Source organism: Musca autumnalis, unplaced genomic scaffold (genome assembly GCF_047663935.1).
Source record: "Musca autumnalis isolate F117 unplaced genomic scaffold, ASM4766393v1 scaffold_1, whole genome shotgun sequence".
Taxonomy (NCBI): Eukaryota; Metazoa; Arthropoda; class Insecta; order Diptera; family Muscidae; genus Musca; species Musca autumnalis.
The window spans coordinates 298614469-298639207 of record NW_027411644.1 but is presented as its reverse complement, the minus strand read 5'-3'; the positions used below and the strand labels follow the sequence as shown (position 1 = coordinate 298639207).

Sequence of the window (24739 nt, the reverse complement as noted above, 5' to 3'; positions counted from 1 at the left end):
ATATCTTTGGTCTGTTCGTCTTTGTCTTCAGTGGGAGCATGAGCGCAAATAAAGCTGATGTTGAAGAATTTTGCTTTTAATCGTATTGCAGCGAGTCTTTCATTCACTGGGGTGAAGCTGGAGACCAGATGTGTCAGAGGTGTCATGGCAGCTATAATACAGTGCGTCTCCTTTAGCTGTTGTTGTGACGCCTTTCCCAATCCATCGTATTTCCTGTATGGCAGTAATGTCGGCCTTGTACTTTTCAAGTACATCTGCCAATGCGTAAACTGCACCTTCTCTATAAAGAGTGCCAACATTCCAGGTGCAGATTCGCAGATCAAGGTCCTTAAAACTAGAGTTGTGCCAAAGGAACTATATGGAACTATCTTGTTCCCTTCGCAGTTCCAATGGCCAACATTTTTCCTTTGAAGAAACTGTGTATACTTAATATCACACGTTACATTTCATGATGTTACTCATACGTTTTTGGAACTAGTACAAGGAACTAGGAACTAGATTACCCAACTCTACTTAAAACGTTTGCGGGGTTCGGCAACTTTAAAAGGGATTTTTTTTCATTTTTTCATAATAGGCAGCCTTTTCTAGGGGAGGGTTACTAACACGACGCCCCATCCCAAGTTGTTAACGTTCTTATGGGTAAACGCGCGGCACATGTTAGCTCACTACCTTTAACGGGTGTTAAAGGCAGCTCCCACAGGGAGGTCAGTGTTCATTTGAGATGAAAGAGGGACCAAGTTAAATCCTGGGCTTTGTCTTGTTAAAGCCGGTCAGGACCGTTCCTTGATATCTTCCATCCCTTACGTCACCCTCTTATAGAAACTAGGTATTCTAATAAAGGATCAGTAGATTTATTCATAGGTGGCCACTAGGACTTCTATCGAAGGACCCATTCTTTCAGAAAGGGTCAATAGAAACACAATTTCTTTCAGAAAGGGTCTATCGAAGCATCCTATCTTTTAGAAAGGGTCAAAAGAAACACCATTTCTTGCAGAAAGGTTCGATAGACCCTTCCTTTCGTTTAGAAATGGTCTATAAAAGAACCCTTTTTTAGAAAGGGTCGATAGAAGCACCCTTTCTTTTAGAAAGGTTTTATAAAAGCACCCTTTCTTTCATAAAGGATCTATAGGAGCTCGGTAACTCACAAAATGAGTTAGAGAATCGCACTACAGAAGGTATAGAATCGGTATGACCGTGATATTCGATTTTTTGGTTATCACATTATTTCTGAAAAGCTTTTCACTTGCTGTGGACAGTATATTTATCCTCAATATAACAATTGCCGCAAGGAAAATTGCCTAATGTAAATATGGACTATGTATATCATATACATATCGCTCATTTACTCAAAGAGTGACACATTTCAAAAAAACCAAATTTCGAGAAAAACGCGTTTTAAGTTCGCGATTGGAATTTGACTTCCCAACTTAAAAAGATTATTACACAAAAACTAAAATAACTACTTGGACCATATTTTGCAAATAGCTAGTAGTAAATGAGCTGTAACTCGTTGAGTTTTAGAGATATCAGCATGAAAATTTGACACAAGATAAAGTAGAAGTTGTAGAAAAAATAGAAATTGCTAACTCAGAAATCGCATTTTTTGAGTTATGCCACTCTTTGAGTAAATGAGCGATATGTACTTTTAGTCAACAAACAACAATGAACAAATAAAAACTCATCACCACAATGTTTTTAATTGCATTTGTTGTTTTAATTAATTGTGATTGAAAACATGCCGCGACAGATGACAGCTAGTAATGCGTGAGGCGTTCGCTGTTGTACCCACAAGTCAATTAAAATCTTAAAAAATAAATATGTTTTGTTTTTTGGTGGCAAAACAATTCTATGCAACCATTACTGTGAAGATTTTTATGGTCTGTGACTTTTCTTTTTTTTTCAGCGAAAAGAATTGTAATGTATGTTTGCATGATTGTAGCTTGCTGCTGTGCCATATTGCAAAGTGTGAACAAGGAAATCATTTGTTTTGTTTTTCTTAAGGCGGGTGTGAAGAACGTTTGAAAATAGTTGCTTCTTGCCATACCTTCAAGAAGGTATGAAGGGAATGAACGTGATGGTCACATTCTGAGACAAATTAGGGACAAATCCTGCACTAAAATCTTTTACCGCCTGAGTATTTTTTGTTGCTCTACTTCTAATTTTATAAAGGGATGACCACATTCTGAGAGCAAACAGCAAAAAACAAGTAATAAATATATAAAGCCCTGTATTAAAGTCGTCCTTTGACAAATTAACAATAAATGTGAGATTGAATGATTTGAAACCATTATTTCAAACCGCAACAAATTGATATTACATACTTACCCTACAATATAAATATCCCAATTATGTATATCTTCCCAAAAATGAATTGTCTCACTTTCCATTTCAATGTCAATGATGATGGTGACAACGGCTACACATAAATGTCAAGTTGTGAAATATTTGAAGATTTCACAGCAGACACGAGTAATTAGCATTTTCAAATTTGTTTTTGTTACGTCTAAATTTGTAGGAAAATTCTATAACATAAATATTCGCGACGAAAAAGAAATTGTGGAAGCTTCTTTCATTCTTTCATTTTTTCGTTCAAACAATAGAAAAGAAGAAGAAGAGTTGTTGCTGGCCTTTGTCCAATTTATGAAATTAATATGTTATTATTATATAGAATTACGACTATACACCATACCACATGACAGAAGAAGAACCTGCTTGACATGAAGAAATAAATCTGGCATAAAGCGAATGCAGGGTATAAATATCAAAGTTGGTTCATTTGCGCCACAATGTATGTTGTTGACATTTTTGTTAGACATTCATGGCTATAAAATAGTTCATTTTAAGTGTAGGTGTGTCCCAACAATAGAAACATACATATTGTATTTTAATAGAAAAACAAATTAATTACAAATATATATGTATTTAGAACAACCAAAAGACAGATTGGGTGAGGTGGAAACAGTGGTTTAAAACAAATAATTTAAAAGAAATAAGTTCCATCATAAAAAATCTTACATTCCAATCAATTAGGCCCAAGAAGTGGATACACCCTGTAGAATACACCATGGCTCATATGTCATTTATATTTAAAATCTGTAGTGCGATTCTCTCGGTAACATTAAAACGCAAAATTATGAATGAAAAGTTTAACAAAAGTTGACAACACTGTAACTATCGTTAGAGCTTTACGACTACTTTTTATTCGTCGCTAACTTGCCGTTTGTAACACATCGAAATATTCGTCGGAGACCCTATAAAGTATATATATTATTAATCAGCATAAAATTCTATGTCGATTTACCCATGTCCGTCCGTCTGTCTTTTGAAATCAAGATACAGCTCGCAATTTTAAAGATAGAGAGTCAATATTTGGTACAGAAGTTTTTATTACCTGCAGGATGGTTGGTATTGAAAATGGGATATATCGGTCCACGTTTTGATATAGCTCCCATAGAACAGTACCTTCCGATTTTCGGTATTTTTAAGGTTTTAGCTTTATTATGCTACCAAATGAAATTTGGTATTTAGTTATCGTTGGGTGTATAAAACTTTCCACCTGAAATTTGTTGGTATAAGTCCACGTATTCATATAGCCCCCATAGAACCGTACCTCCCCATATTCGGTATTTTGAAGGATTTAGCTTCATTATCCCATCAATATGGTTGAAATTTGGTAATTAGTCTTCGTTGAGAATATAAAACGTTCCACCTAAAATTTGTTGGTATAGGTCCACGCATTAATATGGTCTCCATAGAACGGTACCTCCCGATATTCGGTATTTTGAAGGTTTTAGCTTCATTATCCCACCAAAATGGCTGAAATTTGGTATTTAGTTATCGTTGGGTGTATAGAACTTTCCACCTGAAATTTGTCGGTTTAGGTCCACGCCTTCATATAGCCCCCATAGAACGGTATATCCCGATTTTCGGTATTTTGAAGGATGTGACGTCAATATTCCACCGAAATGACTGAAATTTGTTATTTGGTCTTCCATAGGAATATAAAATATTCCAGAAAGGATTTATTAGTATAGGTTCACGTCTTACTATATCCCCATAGAAGCATACCTCTTAATTTTTGGTATTTTTTAGGTTTTAGCCACATTACACTGTGCGACACGAAAAAAATTAACCACATTCTGACACCGCAGCGTGATAGAAGATGAAAAATAAGAAGACGCGTGTCCCGGCGTTTTTCACTATCACTTCGAAATTCGCGGTTATGGGCCCCCAAAGACCTGAGGCCTTGATGTAAAAAGGGATCATTTTGTCAGGCTAATATCTTCTAAACCGCTAAGAATTTGGTTTCACTCGTGGAAGCAAACTTGTAGCACTCGTCTTAGAGAATAATAATTGTGAACACGATACAATCGATTCAACTGCATCTTCAAGGTCAAAATCCTTAAGGTCAAGTTTCCGTTATAAGTTTTTCTCAGATTTTGGCCTACAGAGATCAAACCGATCAAAATTGAATCAAAACACAAAAATGTACTTTACATCTCAATAAACAACTTTCTCGAACATATGAACTCTGTAGAAATGGTTCTTAAAGGTCAAAGTAGCAAAACAACCCACAATAATGTAGCGAATATTTCAGTGAACAACTTTGTGGAATATCAGAGCTCGCTACGTACTGTTCTTTAAGGTCAAAATAGCAAATAACTTTAGAAAATATACGATTTTTATACTTTTTTCTCCGATTCTGGTCCATCAGATTTTATAGGAGATTTTAAAAATTTGTGGAAAAAACGGACCAAAGGACCCCTTTTATGACTCAGGTTAATTTTGTTAGAAAAAAATATTCCTCGTATTCTTGTCAGTAAAGTTGCCAAAGACACTACATACCTAAAGTGCAAGTATTCCAAGTAATCTTAACTCAAATATTTCCAAAACTGTAAAAATTATAGAAGCATTTCACCCCTATTTTAAAATTGATATTTCCTTGGTATATAATGCAAATAGAGATCTCATTTCTTTGGTGACTTATAGTGAAATTTAGCGGACAACATTTTTGTCATTCCATGTTTTGTATGACAATTTTGCCAAAACTGACATGAAGTACGGCCTTAACCCTAAAGTATGTTTTTAATTTTGCATATTTCTGGAGTTTAGCTAAGATAGAGAGTTTTGGTGCATTTTCTAAGACCTATAGTAAAAATTGATGGCGAACAAATTTTTGTTCTGCTACGATCACATTTTATAGGAGAAGGAAACAATAAGACCCCTTTAATGACCGTCTGAGGGTTAAAATATATGAAATATGAAAGCAGCGACCCGTAAAACATGAGAACCCAAGGTAAGGTCAAAATCCATTAATTGTTAGAGTTTGCGTTTTTCGTAAAATTTGAAGGGTTCTTACCTTAGAATACGTCGAAATACCCAGATATAGCCGAATTAAAATCGAGTGGTATCGTTATATGGTGGCGGCGACATGAATTTTAAGGAAAATCAGTTGATAAATGTGTGTATCGTTATATTTCAATTGGATACTACATACAGTCAAGACGGGTATTTATAAAAAAATTTCCCATATTTTACAACACAAAATCTTCTTTTTATATAAAAGTGCCAACTTTGACACTGCGCCAACTAACGGTATTAATTTACATTAGTTTTATTCATTAATAAATCTAACCAAAAAAACCCATTAAAAATAAATAAACAATCGTTATATATAATTGGTCGCAGTAAACAAGTTTTGTTTTTTGTTTTGGGCAAAATTTTGCTGATTGAAACCATAGTGCAATGTTTTATTTTTTTCGGAATCTCCCAATTTAATGTAAAGCGCTTATGATAAACGTGGAAATATAAAGAAACTTGTTGACATTTTTATTGTATAACTATTTTGGGAAAACAATGATAAATTTCAAAAACAAAAATTGGCCACAAATAAACAAAAACTAAACACAACGAAGAAAATTAGTTTTCTTGCATTCTAGACAATTTGACAGCAGGTGTTCTAAAGACTGCACTGCACATTAGTATTGCAAATTTTTGTTGTAAAATTTTCTTAAATTAATATTTATGTTTCCAAGAAATTTGTTGGCCAGAAAATTGTTAACCAAAAGATCGAACAGTGTTCGATCTTTTTCTTGGCAATTATAAATGACCATAAATATGCCAAATATGAAAATTTCAAATCTATATTTGTTTTTGGAAAAACATGTTTTTTTCACAACAATAATCATGACATTTCCAAACAAAAAAATGTGTATGTATGCCTAACTCATATAACGTTCTAGATCAAAAGAAATCGGTCAAATGAAAAAAGAAAACAACATCTGTTGGGTGTATATTTTTTATTATATTTTTATTTAGCAGCGATCTCTTTTTGAGACATATTTTTATGCTGTATCACACCCACCATTTAAAACAATTAAATAACCACCCACAAATTTATGTTTCCGGAAAAAAATATAATTGAAACACTTGAATAAAATAAAACACATTTAAGAAAACATAATAGGTATTAACAGTAATGTGTTGGCAACATAATAAACATAAACAGGGGAACGTACATTTGTATTTATTTTGAATAATTAACACACAATTTTAGAAATTATGTTATTTTTTAAATATTTTATATATGTATTTGACCGTGATCTTGACACAGTGACGTTAAAAAATGTATATTTATTTTTTTATTTTTAAAAAATTATATATACATATACCACGCGTTTATATTTAATTTAGGTGCTAACATATTTAATCCAGAGACTTCTCGTATATGTTGGTATTTGATAAAATTAAAAAAAATTAACAATAATTATCAATAATTGATTACGATACGTAAGGAAATATGAAGAACAACTTTAATAACTCCTTAATTTTTCATGATTTTTTTTAAGGAAATATTTTTTTTTTTTTAATTTTTGTTGTTGAAAAATTGTTCATAGTTTTGTGGTAAATTGCTACCTGCGAAACAATTTTTTAAAAGAGTTTTGCTGTGCCAACTATAGCTCGAGGACGAATTGCCCGATGTTTATATATATTGGTGGGCGTTTTAAGAACCTTACAATCTTGTCTTTAAGCAAAACAGAATTTTAAAATAAATAAAAAAAAATTAATGTTTCTTGTCCAAAAGTCGGCCAAAAAGTAATTAAAAAATCTGTCTCGTCTAAAAACAAGATTTTTATGTACTTAATAAGCTCACCAAAATATTTAAATGTTGAATGATGCTCCGATCGATATGAAAGTACCACCTTTAATTAAAAAAACCCATAATATTTTTTTTTTTTTCGATTTTTTGAACGTGATAAATAGGGGCAACCAATTAAATAGTTAAAATTAAGTAATAAAAGTGAAAAATTTTGCAAAATTTTTTAAAAATAAATAGTAATCTCGTAGCTGAAAAAAGAAGTAATAATACTTCAGGGGCAAATATTGAGTATTTCAGCCATGTAAAACTTCGCTACATGTGGTGTCTTAAGACACGCCGTTCGGACTCGACAATAAACAGTAGGTCATTGAGCTAATATGAATCGGGGTGCACTCATTGATATGAGAGAAGTCCATGAGATTCATTTTTATTAAAGGAGATTTGCAAATTTTGCACAGTTCTGGAATACAACTGTAATTATTCCGCTGACCTATCCCAAGACAGTCTGAGCAAAGCTGAGGCGCATATCGGGGGGAAGTAGTTATTTGGTTTACATATGCCGCTACGAGAGTTTTTAGATTTTTCTGTTGAATTCACATTTAAACGAATTCATCCGTCACATTTATTCTTGAGCTCGTGTCGTCATAAAATTGGGGAAGAGTTCGTTGTTTCAATACAAATAACTAAGAGAACTGATGAGTCCAAGTGGCGTTGAACGCAACTAGTCTTCTCTGCCTTCCCCGAAATTAAATCAATGTAGTTATCCCACTTTAAAAACTTGTTGTTTTTAAAATTTAAAAACATCAAACAACTGAGATTAAGCTGTTTTACCTTACAATAACAAAAAAACCGTATACATAATTATAATCCTTATTCCAAAAACTTGGGCACAGTTTTCGAAATATTTTTGCCATTTTCAAAACAAGTATAGAGAGCAAAATTATAGATCTGTAACAAAGCTCCCGAAAATGACTAAAATGATAGTGTAATAGGTGGGGTGGACCCAAATATTAGGAAACAAAAATTAAGTTATTGTATTAAAATTTCAAGATGATCCGAGAAGTGGCCTATAACTGGAGCTACCTGAAAGAACATGCCGACATAGTCCAACTTGAAACTGCATTTCGGGATTCATTCCTGTGTATCGGTGTTTTAAAGGTTTACGTCGAGAAGTAACCTAAATAGGTGTGGCAAATTCCGCCCATTTCTACAGGTATGAAATATTCGACATCAGATTCCTTGGAATCTTTGCATTTTAGGTATTAAGTGTCTTTGGCAATATTACTGACAACAATGCGAGGTATCATTTTATGAAAAAAATTAACCCTAATGCTAGTCACTAAAGGGGTCTTTTTAGTCCATTTTTTCAAAAACGTTTAAAAACTCCTTAAAAATGAGATCGTATCAGATCAAAATATACTACAAAATTATTTGTCATAAAATTTTACTGTAGGTCCCCGAATACACCAAAACTCTAAATCGTACCTAAACGCCAGGAATCTGCCAAAAGTAAAATCCTGTTTTAGGGTTAGGTTTTCTGAGTTTATTAAGTTTTGTCCCACAAAACTTCATTCTACATAGAAGACGTCAAAAACAAAAATATTCTCCATCAAATTTCAATATAAGTCGCCGAATAAATGAAATATGTATTTACAATATATATCAAGAAAATATATACATCAAGTTTGCCAACAAAACACCCAAATATTTTTTGAATAAATTAGTTTTGTTCTTTTTTCGGGATGAAGCATGAAAGTTACATGAAATTTAGTTTTAGACGAAAGTTGTTAAAAGAAGAAATATTCTACACAAAATTTCACTATAAGTCCCAGAACAAACTATATATCTAAGTAAAACACTTTGTTAAGAAAATGACGTTACAAAACTAGATATTATAGGTAGAAATTATTTGTTAAACTTTTAAACTCTCAATTAATGAGTCTCTGAACAATTTTTTTTTTCATAATTAATTCTTTCAGTTACAAGTTACGGCTTTACTAAAAACAGTGTTCCGTAAGCGGCCAATTGTTAGAACACTGAGCAACATTTTTCACCAAAAAAAAAATCCGAAAGTAGCTCAAGGTGTGACCTTTCAAATGAAAACAAAATCTTCTAAACAAGTTTGGTAGATTTCTTGTAAACATGTAAAAAAGTATCAGTCGGCTTTACCGGCAGAGATATACCCTCAGCTTATGTGATTTTAAACCATCATCTACGGACAGATCGAATGTATTTTCGGAATTTTGTGACACTTTTTGGACATTTGAGCATGCCTACAAAAATGTGGATCAGGATAAAAGTGCAAAAGTGTTGCGGAGGAGGTACTACTTGAAGGAATGGACCGACTTGGTCCATTATGGAAGTGGATCTAATTTTGGGAGTCATATCTTTTCGATAGATATCACGTCCACTAGTCATTTCAGTGGGTCATCGTATAACTTTTGGACCAGCATGCCAGGAATCATGGACTTGTCCACGAAAAACATAATAATATAATAATAATAATTGTTCCACAAACATCCCAGGCGGGACAGGGGAGACTTCTCTCATATCAATGAGTGCACCCCGATTCTTATTAGCTCAATGATATGGGACCTACTGTTTATCGCCGTGTCCGAACGGCGTGTCTAAGACACCACTTGTAGAGAAGTTGTATAAGGCTGAAATACTCAGAAAATGTCGCCAACATTACTGAGGGGTATTTTGCCACCGTTAAAAAGTGTTTGATGTTGACTGGCCGGGGAATCGAACCCACGACCTTCAGCGTGCAAGGCGGGTGTGCATACCATTGCACCACGAAAAACATAATAAACCTTTAAACAGCATTGGTATACATTTCCGAAGGATCTTCTAACAGACCCTAAACTGCATATAGACACAAATGTTGAACTTTTGTGGGGAAGAGGACCGATATAGGCCATTTTAGAAGTTAAATTAAATTTGAACAAAATATTAGGAGATCCAAAGTTTGGACCAAATTGATTGCACCGTTCAAGATGTATCGTGGAAAACATTTTAGTGAATTTTTTAAATATTGGGAGGAAGTACCGGAAGTTGTGGACTGGTATTGTATTGACCGGTGTATGTTAGAAGTATGGACCTGCCTAGGAAAAAAACTTTTACCGTCATAATTGAAGCAGCGAATGCAAGTTGTTTCAAGAAAAATCATCAACAAATCGATTCGAGCGAAGGTCTTAAATTGAACTTATCCGAAATTTTGTGTGGACAGGAGTGGAAGGAGTGGACAAATATAATCCATATTAGCACCTGATGTATATCTGGTAGATATATTAGGATGTGTAAAGTATGACTGCCTTCAAGAGTTATCGTACGCACAATTTTTCGGAACATTTTTGAAATTTTGTGGGGGAGATACCTGAAGGAGTGGTCCGATATGAGTTATCTTCGAGCTTAAACTAAGATTGGACAAAATATTGCGAAGACCAAATTTTGGACCGAATCGGCAGATCCGTTCGAGGGTTATCTTGCGCTCCAACCACTACACACGGTGTCATAGGTGTTTTTTTTTTTTTTGCAACTTTCAGTCTATTTTCTTAGGAAGTATGGACTTGCCCCAGTGAATACAAGTTGTAACAACAAACATCAAAGAGCAGATCCTAAACTGAACTTTTCCGAAAATTTGTGTAGGAGGTACCCGAAGGAGTGGACCAATTGAGTCCATATTGGATCCTCATCTAAGTCTGCTAGAAATTTCACGATATGCAAAGTATGGAGCAAATCGGTTACTCCCTTCAAGAGTTAGCGTGCGCACAAATTTTCCGAACATTTTCGAACTTTTGGGGGGAGGTACCGGAAGGAGTGAGCTGATACCCGAACCCATCTTCGAACCTTAACATAGTTTGAACAAATTATTACGAAAGCCAAATTTTGGACCGAATTGGTTGTTCCGTTCGAGAGCTATCGTGCGCTCCAGCCAGACAGACGGACGGACATGGCTAAATAAAATTCAAATTGTCTGAAACGGATTTCGTCCAAACATACTTGCGGTCTTAATTGCGTTTGTAATTGTGCTGAATATATTTTATAGGCGTCAGGATTATAAGTTCTGGGTTTGTTTCTTTCCTTGATGTCACAGGCTGAGAGTTAAACCGAAAATACATCGAACGTTTGAATAAAGTTTTGTATCATTTCTGGTAGATAAATAAAAGGCAAAGTGCTGCCAAGTTTAATTTTTTCATTATGCTTCTACGAGAAATTACACAAAACTTTACTCAACGCTGGATGTGTTTTCAGCTTAAATCTTTGTTAACAAAACCGGCTGATACTTTTTTACTTGTTTTTGTCTAGGTTTAGGAAAATGCGATGTTTTCTTTGGCTGGCATGCCGGCAAACGGCAAAACCAAGACTGAAATTTGTTGTAATGTTTAGACACTACAAATGAAATGTAATGTTCGATAATTACACGTCCATATTCCTTTCCTCAATTATACTTGTCTTTGGTCCACACTGTTCACCACAACATCCTAATATTTTCTGCCAACAATTTTTATTCCAAAAGTAATAAATCATCCTTTAACCCAATTACATTTAAGTAGATCTACACACATTCACATACATATGTATATAGATATGAATGAAATGTGTGTTTGCATTTCGATCCAATTAATTCGTAAACAAGTCAAAACACATAAAACTCAGAATTTTACAATCAACAAATCCTAATGAGAAAATCTGGTAGTGGGTGTTTATCATATGATTAAGTTGTTCGTTCGTTTGCAATGTCTGTTTCTTTTCAAAAAAATGTTATTATTGTTTTTCTTGCTTTTCTTTCAAAACAACATTCGGAAAAGAGAATCGAAAACCAACTCAAAAGTAATAAAAAATATTTTGAGTTTTTTTTCGGTGGATCAACAATATTTTGACTCAATTTTGGTATTTTTTTCTCTGCATTTGGATGCTGGCTGATGCAGTTTTTCGCATCTACATTTCTCCCAATAATAAATGACTGGCAACACGTCGTACCACCAATACCAACAACAACAATTAGAAATGATCACGAGCACCACCATCACAAGCCACTAGAACCACACTTTTTTTGTTGACGAAAGACGACAAGTTGCGAATTTTCATATATTCGTGATTTTTTGTCATTGCCTTACTCCTACACACATGCGCCACTTAGTTCTCTTAGGCATCTTTCTAAGGAGAGGAGGAGGAGGGCTGGACCCAAGAGGGCATTAGAAAGACATTTTTTACGATTTTCTAGAGGATGGACACTAAAATCGTTGGATGTGTGAGTGGCTGTGTGAATGCGTGCCACTCAAATTCAAATATTATTTATGATTATGTGTGTGTGTTTGCTTGCTTGTGTTTATGCTTTTCCGGTCTTGTTTATATATTTTCTCCCTCTTCATTTCTTTGATACAACCAAAACCATTCATTTTATTAGCCACTCAAAACTCAAGTCATTTTGTTGGACATTCAGTCAAAAGTTGTCCTGTTGTGAAACTTGTCGTTGTCGTCGTCGTCAATCAGGGGCGAGAATCAAAATTATACCCAGAAATTGTAAAACGCTTAAAACTAGTGCTTCGTTAGCTGTGTAGCCCGGTGTACTGTAAAAACGGAACTGGAACTAAAATTTTCTGTGTAAACTTAGAAGGTGCGATCAAAGCAAATAACTTTTCTCGATTTTGTGTAAAGTAAAGAAAAAAAACGAAAGAAATAAAAGAAACGAAGACTTTCTTGGTGTGAGTGTGACAAATTAACCCAAAGAAAATTTTGTACAAAATTTATTTTATTTTATTTACCACCGCCACCCATCATCGTCCCTAAAAATCACATCCTCTCACATGAGGAAAAAAAGTAATCGATGTTATTTTCCATTCGGTGTTTGATTTGTTGACGTTATAAATAGCCCGAATTTGTTCTCGAAAATTGTTGCTAATTTATGAACTGCAGGCAAAAACAGATTTTTTGCCTGTCTTCTTGTTTCGTTTCTAATTTTGTTTGACAAAAATATTGTTGTCCAAATTGATCTGTTGACAAAATTCAAATTGAATATTCAAAATTTGTGTTGGGATGCAAAAAATGTCGATTGTGAAATTATTATGTAATAACACAACGGCTGTCAAGCGGAATTTAAAGAATCAAATGGCAGAAAAATTCATTGGAATTTTAAGTTTTTTCTTTTTGATTAGCGGCGGGAACGGGAAATTGTAAAGGAAATTTGAAAAGTGGTTGTTTTCGGGATTTGAGTTTTTTTCTTGAAAGCAAATTAAGTTTTTAGAAGCTGTTAATGTCCTTTAGAATGAAGTAAATATAACTTTTGAAGTTTTTGAAAGTTCTGCAATATCAGGTTGTTATTAAAATGTGATTTTAATTATCAGGACGGTAAAGAAATTGTTGAAGGTGACACAAATATCAAATACTCGTATATTAGAAAGAGTGAATCGCATAATTGTAGTGATAGATTCTACACCGCCTACACAAAAATCAAATCCTTGATCCTTTATTTATTACGAGTTGTTCAGGGATGGACTTCTTCGAATTTAATTGTATCTTTTTAATATAGAGCAAAAGGCCGACCTGATGTAATCGTATAGCTGCGAAAATTCTCTTCAAGATGGGCGTTAGTAATTTTCCAAGCTTGTACCATTTTTGAGATATATGTATAAGTTTAAGTTGTGAAATTGTAGTCATGACATTGTTTTATTAGGAGGCAATACAGTCAGTGCATTATCCCAATTTCAGCATTTATATCTCAAAAATGGTAAAACCTACGAAAACTTCATACAGGTCAATCTTGTAGAGAATTTTCACCGCTACTCATTTAGTCTCATATCAATAGGACTTGCGGTTTCCAAGCAAAATCGTGAAAACCTAAGAAAAACCTAAAAAAATGTGAACTTTGGTCACGATTTTTTTCCTATATATGGACGCTGTAGTTTCAGAATCCGCGGTTGGCGTAAGCCCCTTTCATTTCAAATTGGTTCAAGTGTAACGAGTCATATTTTCTTAATTTTTCAAAAATGTCGGCTTCTTGTTTGAAGTTTTTTTGGGAAATTTAATGGGACATATCTCGGGGAATAATTATACAGTTGTAACCAGAACCACAAGAATTATCTGCTGTCAAATATTAAACTCGATCCGAGTAAAGGCCTTAAACTGTATTTATTACATTATTGTAATAAAGGCATGGACTGACTGGCAATTTTAGTTTCGAATCGAAGGGTTTATAGAACTATCAGATCGTCCACACTTTCCTCGATAATGGCCAGAAAGATTCCTGCCTAATGCTCTGTTTGGATATTTACGGTCCAAGTGTAACTCAGCTATGGATTAACGTTTTAATATCAGGAGGTTTATATATAGAGCGTCAATGTGTCTTTTGTGAGAAACTGTAATTACTTATGGGAAGTCCAAACGATTTTTTAGTCCAACGATTTTTTATTTATTTATTTATTTATTTATTTATTTTTTTTTTTTTTTTTGGCTGGTCCATACTTCCTGAGATAATTACCCAAAATCACTTTAAAATCCTATGGTGACCATCTAAAATGACTGATGAGCATGAATTCAGCCGAAACTTTGCAAATTCTCATATCTCTTCCAAACGTACATTAAGTTCCCTGAAAGTCTGTATTGAACAAGGGGAAGGAACCTTTCTCACAAAAGTTCAAAATTATCGCTTAGGTGCGGTTTGGAAGCTGTTTGGAGACCGTTTTGAAATATTTAACGAAGGTTCTTCGCTTAGTCATATTTTCAGCTACATGTGGTTTTTCGTGGGTAAGTCATTGCTTTTTGACAAATGGTCCAAAAGGTCTTAAAAAATCCTAAACAGACCAACTAAAATGGCAGCTAGGCACGATAACTATCGAATGTTTTTCATCGGCAAATGAACTAAAATGGCTGGTGGTCATGACATCGTAACAGTTCTTCCAAAAGTATAAGTATACATCAAGTTCCAAAACTGTCTGTATTGGACAACAACTTCGAGTCTGTGCCTATCAAAAGATACAAATTTTCGCATAAATTGGTTTAAGTAATATTTCAGAATAGTTTTTAATTTGTACCTATAAGGAGTACCCTTATGGTCCTGAATGCAATGATATATGTACATTCTATACTCCCTGAGATAATGACCGAATGATCACAATAATTTACGAATTGAATATCCGATTTGGGTAAACAAATAAAAAACTTCAAGTTTCAACAAGTAAGAACGGCTTTAAGTTCGGCCGGGCCGAACTTGTTATACCCTCCACCAGGAGTGGTATTAAGGTAAAATGGAACAATTATAAGTAGTGTTCTTTCGTTTATGAAAAAGACTTTATACCAAATTTCAGCAATTTCGGTAAAACATTATCGAAATTATAGAAATACGGAAATTCGGGAGGTACCGTTCTATGGGGGCTATATCAAAACGTCGATCTACACCGACAAATTTCTGGTGTAAAGTTTTTAGGCTAAAGAAGACTAAATACCTAATTTACGATATTTCAGTAGGATATTGTAGGATAAAAAATAGGATAAAAAAATACCATAAATCACGAGGTACGCTTCTATGGGGGATATAAGAAGACGTGGACCTATACTGATAATTATTTTCTGGAACATTTTATAACCCCATGAAATACTAAATAACAAATTTCAGTCATTTCGGTGGGATGTTAACGTCACATCCTTCACAATTATGAAAATCGGGAGGTACCGTTCTATGGGGGCTATATCGAAACGTGGACCTATACCGACGAAATTCAGTCAGAAAGAGTTTTACTTCCAACGAAGAGTGGCCACAACCCTCAAAAAAAGGAAAATCGGGAGGTACCGTTCTATGGGGGCTATATGAAGGCGTGGACATATACCGACAAATTTCATATGGAAAGTTTTATAACTCAAATGAGGACTAAATACCAAATTTCAGCAATTTTGGAGAAATATTGAGGCCACAACCTTCAAAATACCGGAAATCGGGAGGTACCGTTCTTTGGGGCTATATGAAGGCGTGGACCCATACCTACAAAATTCTGGGGAACAAAAATTTACATTCCCAACGTAGGCTAAGTACAAAATTTCAGCCATTTCGGTGTGATAACGAAGCTAAAACCTTCAAAATACCGAAAATCGGGTGGTACCGTTCTATGGAGGCTGTATTAAGGCGTGGGCCTGTACCAACAAATTTCTGTGGGAAAGTTTTATTACCCGAACGAAGACTAAATACCAAATTTCAGCCATTTCAGTGGATTATTGTGGCCATAACCTTCAAAATACCGAAAATCGGGAGGTACCGTTCTATGGGGGCTATATGAAGGCATGGACATGTACCGACAAATTTCTGGGGGAAAGTTTTATACCACCAACGAACACTTAATACTAAATTTCAGCCATTTCGGTGTGATAATGAAACTAAAACCTTCTAAATACCGAAAATCGGGTGGTACCGTTCTATGGGGGCTATATCAAAATGTGGACCGATGTAGCCCATTTGCAATACCAAATGTCCTAGGAGTAATATAAACTTCTATACCAAATTTCAAAGCTCTATCTTAAAAATTGCGAGCTGTATCTTGATTTCAACAGACGGACGGACGGACATCGTTATATCGACTTAGAATTTTACCCTGATCAAGAATATATATACTTTATAGGGTCTCCGATGAATATTTCGATGTGTTACAAACGGAATGACAAATTTAATTATACCCTCCATATTATGGTGGACGGTATAAAAAGGTCTACAATTTAGACTCTACATCGAACAAATTCTTCTTTTGTAGGGAGAGTATAGTCAACACACTTGCACTTAAAATCAGTTTAAGGCCACTTCTCGAATCGTGTTCAAATTTCATTCCTTTTTTCAGGTGTAGCCAATACGTTCCGAAATATGAACCACGAAATGTCCCGATATTTAGGGCCAATAGTTCCAAACATCCCAATGTTAAGCACCTGACAACAACACTAAATTTTCTTTCAGGGGCAGCCGATACTTTCCGAAATGTGAACCACGAAATGTCCCGATATTTAGGGTCACTCCTTCATACGCCCCCGCAAGAAGTGCGGTTATGTCCAAGTTTTAATGCAGGCAGTCTTTGTGGTATCTATGGTATCTATTACAATGCATTATTTCTCTCTCTCTCTCTTTATCTCGATGATGACGAAGTTTCAAAAATCCAGTCCAAGTGTTGTTTTCGTAATTTGTGCTGGGTAATCTCGTTCATTGATCTGACCGATCTTTTTCACCAAAAGGAACCAGGTCGTTTATTTCGTTCAATGGCTCATTATACCCTCAGCATTTATGCTAACGAGGGTATATACACTTTCATACGGGCAAAATGTGCCTCATCGAAATATGTTTCAGACAATTTGGAGTCGATTTAGCAATGTCCGTCTGTCTGTCTGTCTGGCTGGTGCGCACGATAACTCTCGAACTGATGAACCGATTTGGTTCAAAATTGGGCTTTCGTATTATTTTGTCCAAACTTAGTTGAAGTTCGAAGATGGGATGGGAAGATGGACAGATATAGTCCTTCCGGTAGCTCCCCCCACAAAAGTTCGGAAATGTTCGGAAAATTTGTGCGCACTATAACTCTTGAAGGGAGTAAAAGATTAGATCCATACTTTGCACATCGTGAAATTTCTACCAGACTTAGATGAGGTTCTAATGTGGGCTCAATCGGTCCACTCCTTCGGCTACCTTCGAAGATCCGCGAATCTCTTTGATTTTTCTTGTAACAACTTGTATTCACTGCCCTGTTTACGATGGTACATGTCTCATTAGGGGCAAGTCCATACTTCCTGAGAAAATAGCCTGAAATATGCAAACAAACCCCTATCACACCGTGTGTAGTGGTTGGAGCGCAAGACAACTCTCCAACCGATCAACCGATTAGGTCCAAAATTTGGCCTTCGTAATATTTTGTCCAAACATAGTTTAAGTTCGAACATAAGCCATATCGGTCCACTCCTTCAGGTACCTCCCCCGCAAAAGTTCAAAAATGTTCGTAAAAATTGTTCGCACGATAATCATTTAAGGGAGTGACCGATATGGTCCACACTTTACTTTAAGAGATATAGATCAGGTTCGAATATGGACTATGTTTGTCCACTCCTTCGGGTACCTATCACACAAAATTACGGATAAGTTCACTTTAAGACTTTAAGATCAGGTTCGAATATGGACTATGTTTGTCCACTCCTTCGGTAGGTAGGTTCGATAGGTACTATCACACAAAATTACGGATAAGTTCACTTTAAGACCTGTTCTCGAATCATTTTGATTTTGTTGAAGCAACTTGCATTCGCAGCCTCAATTACGAAGGTAAAAATTTTTTCAGGGGCAAGTCCATACTTCTTGAGAAAACAGCCCGAATGTGTAAAAAACCCTATGGCACCATATGTAGTGGCTGGAGGGCACGATAACTCTCGAACTTACCAATTTGGTCCAAAATTTGGCCTTCCTGATATTTTGTCATACTTTCAGTTCGAAGATAGGCAATACCGGTCCACAACTTCCGGTAGTTCCCACAAATATTTAAAAAATGTCACTTAAAGGGTGTGGACGATATCTCTTGAACAAATTTGATCCAAACTTTGGATCTCCTAATATTTTGTCCAAATTTAGTTTAACTTCTAAAATGGAGGTACCTTAGGGTACCTCCTCCACAAAAGTTCAACATTTGTGTCTAGGTGCAGTTTAAGGTCTGTTCGAAGATCCTTTGGAAATGTATGCCGATGCTGTTCGTTTTTGTCCTGCTTACAATGGTATTATGTTTACAGTGGACAAGTCCATGCTTCCTGGCATACTAGTCCATAAGTTATATGATAACCCACTGAAATGACTAGTGGGCGCGACATCTATCGAAAAGATATGACTCCCAAAATAAGACAAACTGAAATGACTAGTGTGCGCGATATCTATCGAAAATATATGACTCGCAAAATAAGATCCACTTCCATAATGGACTATGTCGGTCCATTCCTTTAAGTACCTCCTCTGCACCACTTTTGAACTTTACTCCTAATCCATATTTTCGTCGCCAAGTTCAAATGTCCAAAAAACAACAACAACAACAATTAACCGCATGTTTTCTTATGAACATTTAAAATTGCGATTGTATGACCTAAAGCTCCACCAGGGTGAATCTAGAGTACTATTGTTTTCTAAAAATCCTGGGAGAGTATTAGCCCTTTTTACTATTCAGCTCATTTGTAACTTCTGGTTCTAATATTTATAATTAATTTGTTTTCAACTGTTATCGAATATGAGCGTCAATCCTACTATTTTGCGCCATATTAGAATTCATTGTGATTTATAATCATTAAAAAACTCAATTTCAAGTTTATACGTATGTACTTCTTTACATCAATCATTAATAACGTCAATTGTGAAAATATTAAAAAATACACATTAATGAACATTTGTGTAGTATATTTTAAACTTATTTAGAAGAAATGTGTGAATAGTTTCTTTTGACAAGTGATATGTGTTGCTTTTCTTTCTATTCTTTATCCAACGAAAAAAAATATAATTAAATGAAAAATAACTCAATCAACACTGAAAACGAATATAAAACAGATTACCATGCAAAGGTCATCTAAATCAAGAGAAAAATCAAAAAAAAAAAAAATAAATAAATCCAAGCGAATGGATGGATGGTGGTTGTGATGGGCGTCAAAAATGGGCAGCAAAAGTGCAAAAAAATAAGAACTTGACTTTCGTTTCGAGAAAAAACAACAAACTTTACACAAAACAAAACATCTACAGTGGAGTATATTTTGTATTTTTCAACATTCCAACAATTTTATTTATTTCAAACTTTTCTCTCTTCCGCATTTTTCTTTTACAGGCTGTCGAACAATACAGTGAATATATCGAAGAACATACACAGGTTATTAAGACCACTACGCAGGTAAGGCGACAGGTAGAGTTTCCATGCTTAAATATATAACCTTATATGATCTATTTACTAACTGGTGGTGTTTCTGCTTTTCTTTTTTCTTTTCATACAACATAAGCGCATAATTTACAGGTGTTGAGCGATATTATGTTCATTGAATATAAAAAAACAAATATTAATGATATTGGCCGGAACATTAAACTAAAAAAATTTAACCCCCGACATAAAAGAGAAAATATTTGCACACAGTGCAAATGTTTTCTCTTTACAAATGCAATAATAACAACAGCAACAACAAATCAAACAGAAACGTTTTTTTTTTCAATGCAGACATTTTTTAAATAATTCAAAATTTTTACTAACCATTAAAATTGGCTAACAAATTTAATTTAAAAACTTTTCTGTTAAATGTCAATTTTAACAAGCTTTTTGCAAAGCTTTTGTCTGGATTTCAAAGCACAGCTTTCATTTATTATTATTGAAATCATTTGCCAAATTATAACGCATTATTTAAAACCCATTATCAATTTGAAGATTTCACAACATTTTCGAATTTTGTATTTTCAAACAAAAAATCTCGGTATATTGAAAATGTTTTTTAAGAGTTATATGCTGAAGTTTATTATATTTACGATTATTTCTTGAAGAGTAAGTAACTGACTGATTAAATTCCCCATGAAGAGTATTGGAATTAGTCCTAGAAAAGTACGAAACATTCAGTAACAGTATTCAGTGCCATCTATATTTCACAAATGATACTCGACGGATGCAAGTGGTGTTATATTATAATCTACATTCAAAGGCGTTTTTACACTGCTAGTACAGGGGGATGCACTTCTTATTGTAGACACACACACCCAATTTCAACAGGCTGTCATACACTCCATACAAGTAGTGGAATTCTGTAACTTCTTATGAATGAAAAGTTTAAAAAAAGTTGACAGCATTTGCGGCATCGGTAGGGGTTAGCGACAACTATATTTTGGTCGGTAACTTCCCGACAAATGTCGTTTATTACACTGTGCAAAACTGAAAATGCAAACAACTTCTAATATTTTCTAAAAGTACATATTGAGACTAAAAAAACTCTTGTTGAGTTTCGTGTTGTAAGGATTTGGATTTTATAAGCTAATCTAAACCGGGCTAAAACGACCCTTTTTTCCAATGATCGGAGCTTTATCTCAGAAACTGTACGCCGTTAGGATTTTTTCTCGTGATAATAGCAAACTTAAGTGTGTAGTTTTTTATATTATTTTACAAAAAATGTTGGAAATATTGTTTTTGGAAGAAATAATTTGTCTGTTCCAAAACTGCAAAAATCTACTAATTTTTACTACATATTTTTTTTCGATATGATAAAGGAAAAATTGTTATCGTATTAAACATTTGTAGATTATTGCAGGATCTGGAACAGACATAATGTCTTCAAACTGACATGCTTGTAGGGATCTCTAAACCAATGCTTATAAAATGTAAAGAATAGGGCGTATTTTCATGACTCCATTTGTGCGACATTGAAATAGACATTAACACCACGGCTATACATTGCACGACTTCCAGGCCAAGCTAAGGCAAAACCGTTTCACGTTCCACGTTTTGACACCAAGATCTTAGTAAAATACTGTTTTCAGGTGCTCAAAACACTTCTGGTAACAAAATACTTTCAGGAGAATACTTCCTTCAGGGTTGTTCGTATACCGTATTCTTCTCATCAGTAGTCTGACGTCATAACAATTTTAAGGTGGAGATTTTTGACCCACAAATAAAGGGTGATCCATTTCGTGGTTCCTAACTTTTTTAAAGAAACAAATAAAGAAAATTCAAACTGAATGGGAAATGTTTGTTATCATTTGAAAGAACATTATTTGGCATTTATTTTTTTAAGTTTATTTAATTTAACTTAATATATAACCTATATGTTTATCAAATATTGGCCGCGTCTACATCTTAGATGGTTTGCCCGTAGAGTCCAATTTTCGATTACTCTTTTGAGCATTACGACAGGTAACTGACAAATAACACGCGTGATGTTTTGTTTAAAGACCTGAATCGAAGTTGTTATACCCGCATAAACTTTTGACTTTATTTAAATATTTTAAAGACTTTGTCTTCTCAGACTTTATATATACCCACAGGAAAAAGTCTATCGGTGTGATATCGCACAATCTTGGTGACCAATCGACAAGGCCAAAACATGAAATTGTCTGCTCACCCATTGTTCTCTTACTAAATCCATTGATTGATGTCATGTGACATCGTCTTGTTAAAACCAAATTTTGCTGACATCACGAGCTTCATTATCAGGCGTTAAATAGTCGGCTAATCATGGTACGATATCGGTGGTCATTGAAGGATACGTTCTCACCGACATAATTTTTCAAGAAATATGGACAGATATTCCTCCGGGAGACAAACCACACGAAACTGTTTTTTTTGTATGAAGTGACAGCTCTAGAATCTCTTTAGGTTGCCCTTCATCCCAAATGCGGTTATTTTCCTGGTTTACATACCCATGAGGCCAGAAATAGATCTCATCTCTGAACAAAATTTGTCTCAAACCACATTCCTCATAGAACGTGAATTTTCGTGATTAAGTTGAACGACTTTTAAACGTTGTTCTGTAGTGGAATTCTGTAATTCATTTTTTTTGAGATACCGACAAAAATCGGTAACGTTAAGACGCAAAATTTTGAATGAAAAGTATCAATAAAAGTTGACAGCACTGTTGCTATTGGTAGGATTTAGCAACAGCTTTATTTTGATTGTTAACTTACCGAAAAATTTCGTTAATTACCGAAATTATAAGCATTTTAATTTTACCGATATTTGTCGGTAACCCGAAAAATTAGTTACAAAATTCCACTACAGGTGGTGTCTTTCATGATGAAATGCCAAACAATAATGAACAAAAATAATATGACAGCATGGCTATTAAAAGTGCCTCTAGTTGGATCACCCGTTATTAACTTTGAGGCAGACCACTGGTTGTTCATTCATCCGTTATGTTTGCATCATTTCTATGTTCGGCTTCCCTATTGTCTCAGGCCGGATTTTTGTCGGTTACGAACCTTATCTTCTACCAGAAAAGTCCAACATATACGTCGTACGTCACGGTGCCAGTCAATGCATAGTCCCAACTTGAACTTCTATATCTCAATAACGGTAAAACCTATGAAATTACCATATAGGTCAATCTTGTAGAGAATTTTTATAGCTACAACATTTAATCCCATTTCGATTGGACATGCGGTTTACAAGCAAAATCGTGAAAACCCAAAAAAAAACCTAAAAATGTCAATTTGAATCGCGATTTATTTAAAAAGCGCTCCGGCGATTTTTTTGTTTTTTGATTTTTCTCATCTCTGAACATTGTAGTTTCAGAATCCGCAAAAATTTCCCAGGTGTAAGCACCTTCCATTTAAAGTTGCCGCTACGTATAACGCACTTCTGTCTGCAACAACTCGACTGGTCGTAAGTTTCCTGTTGTTCTTGTAACCACATATGACAAAGGTGTGTGTTCGTGTCACTGCTTAATATGGCTCTAGGAATGTGGATACATCAATACGGTTTAACCAAAAAGCTGCTGAAGTTAGTTTAGAAGGTTTGGCTGGACAGTTCAATTTGCACGACACTATCAATCCTTGCCCTGTAGAAATTGAGACGGACCGAAAGGTAGTTCAACTGAAAACTGCTCTGGTTTGTCGGCGCCACTTACGTTCAGCTACGTTAAATGGGAGATCTACTCCGAGGACCGCATTTACACTATAGTTGCTTTTGTTATCTGGGACTCCATCTGTGATCTAGGAGTTTTCTCTTGAAACGTTGGACCTCTCTCTCCCAAGATCACGAAGATGCCTCGTGACTTTATGTGTTACCGTACGCAAACAATTTTAGTCTTCTCATGTGGATGATGACATTAGGAGGTACTCTGTTGCAGTTCTCAGGACGGCGTTCTGACAGGCTTGCATTTCATTCGCGGACAGCCTATCGCGCTATAAAGATTTCTTTATCTGTTGGGGTCTTGATGATCTTTACACCTTTAGAGGGGTTGGAGATAATTGTACGATCTTGTCGTCTAGTACTTTTCCTAATGTCATTTCCGAAAATCTGAACTTCGAGGAATATGAAAATATTCTCCACTAAATCTGCAACCACACTGTTTATCTCATGGACTGCGGAGATCAACACAGAACTGAATGTCCTGGTCGATGGTAACCGAATTCCGACCACTACTACCCCATTATTCTAAGGGTCACATTTGATAATCGTGTATGTTATGAGACACACTTCACTTCACCACTCAAGAATCTTATTCACCCCATTTACGCTTATTTTTCGAGTATTTTGAAATAATCTTGGCCTCAAGAAATTCGCAAAAAGTAGGAGTAATTAGGGTGAGCAGAATGCTTGAGGCGTAAAGTGAGAGGTGAAGTGTGTCTCAGAACATACCCGAATATGTTCACATCGTGCGCACATACCACAGTTATGGCTATATCACACCAATTGCTTTTTCACATGTATAACATCAACTGGTCTGTATATTAGTATACCCAAAGTGACAACAAACATGTGAAAAAGTATATGCTGTGATATAGCCATTATATGCGACAAACAGAGATGTAGGATAATTTGCTGGTTGCTAGATCTCATGAAACAGTTTCATCCGCCTTATCGAGAATTTGCTCATGACGAGTGAATTTTCCGTTAAAGTTATAACTTTGTCACACCCGCGAAATTGTACTGTTAGCCTAATAGGTATTGCTCTATTTTATCCTTATTAGTA

General features: G+C 34.9%; 1 protein-coding gene across 26 annotated transcripts in view; it reads left to right on the top strand.

Moving 5' to 3' along the window:
• cher (filamin A protein cher) overlaps nt 1-24739 on the top strand; it is a 261724-nt gene that overhangs the window by 185538 nt on the left and 51447 nt on the right. For 18 of the 26 annotated variants that reach the window (XM_073961896.1, XM_073961898.1, XM_073961894.1 and 15 more), the window contains one exon: nt 19906-19980. In XM_073961896.1, coding sequence (XP_073817997.1) covers nt 19906-19980 — 75 coding nt within the window. Of the gene's footprint in view, nt 1-12466; nt 12720-19905; nt 19981-24739 lie in introns of those variants that run through there. The other 8 variants (XM_073961907.1, XM_073961904.1, XM_073961900.1 and 5 more) reach the window with 4 other exon arrangements.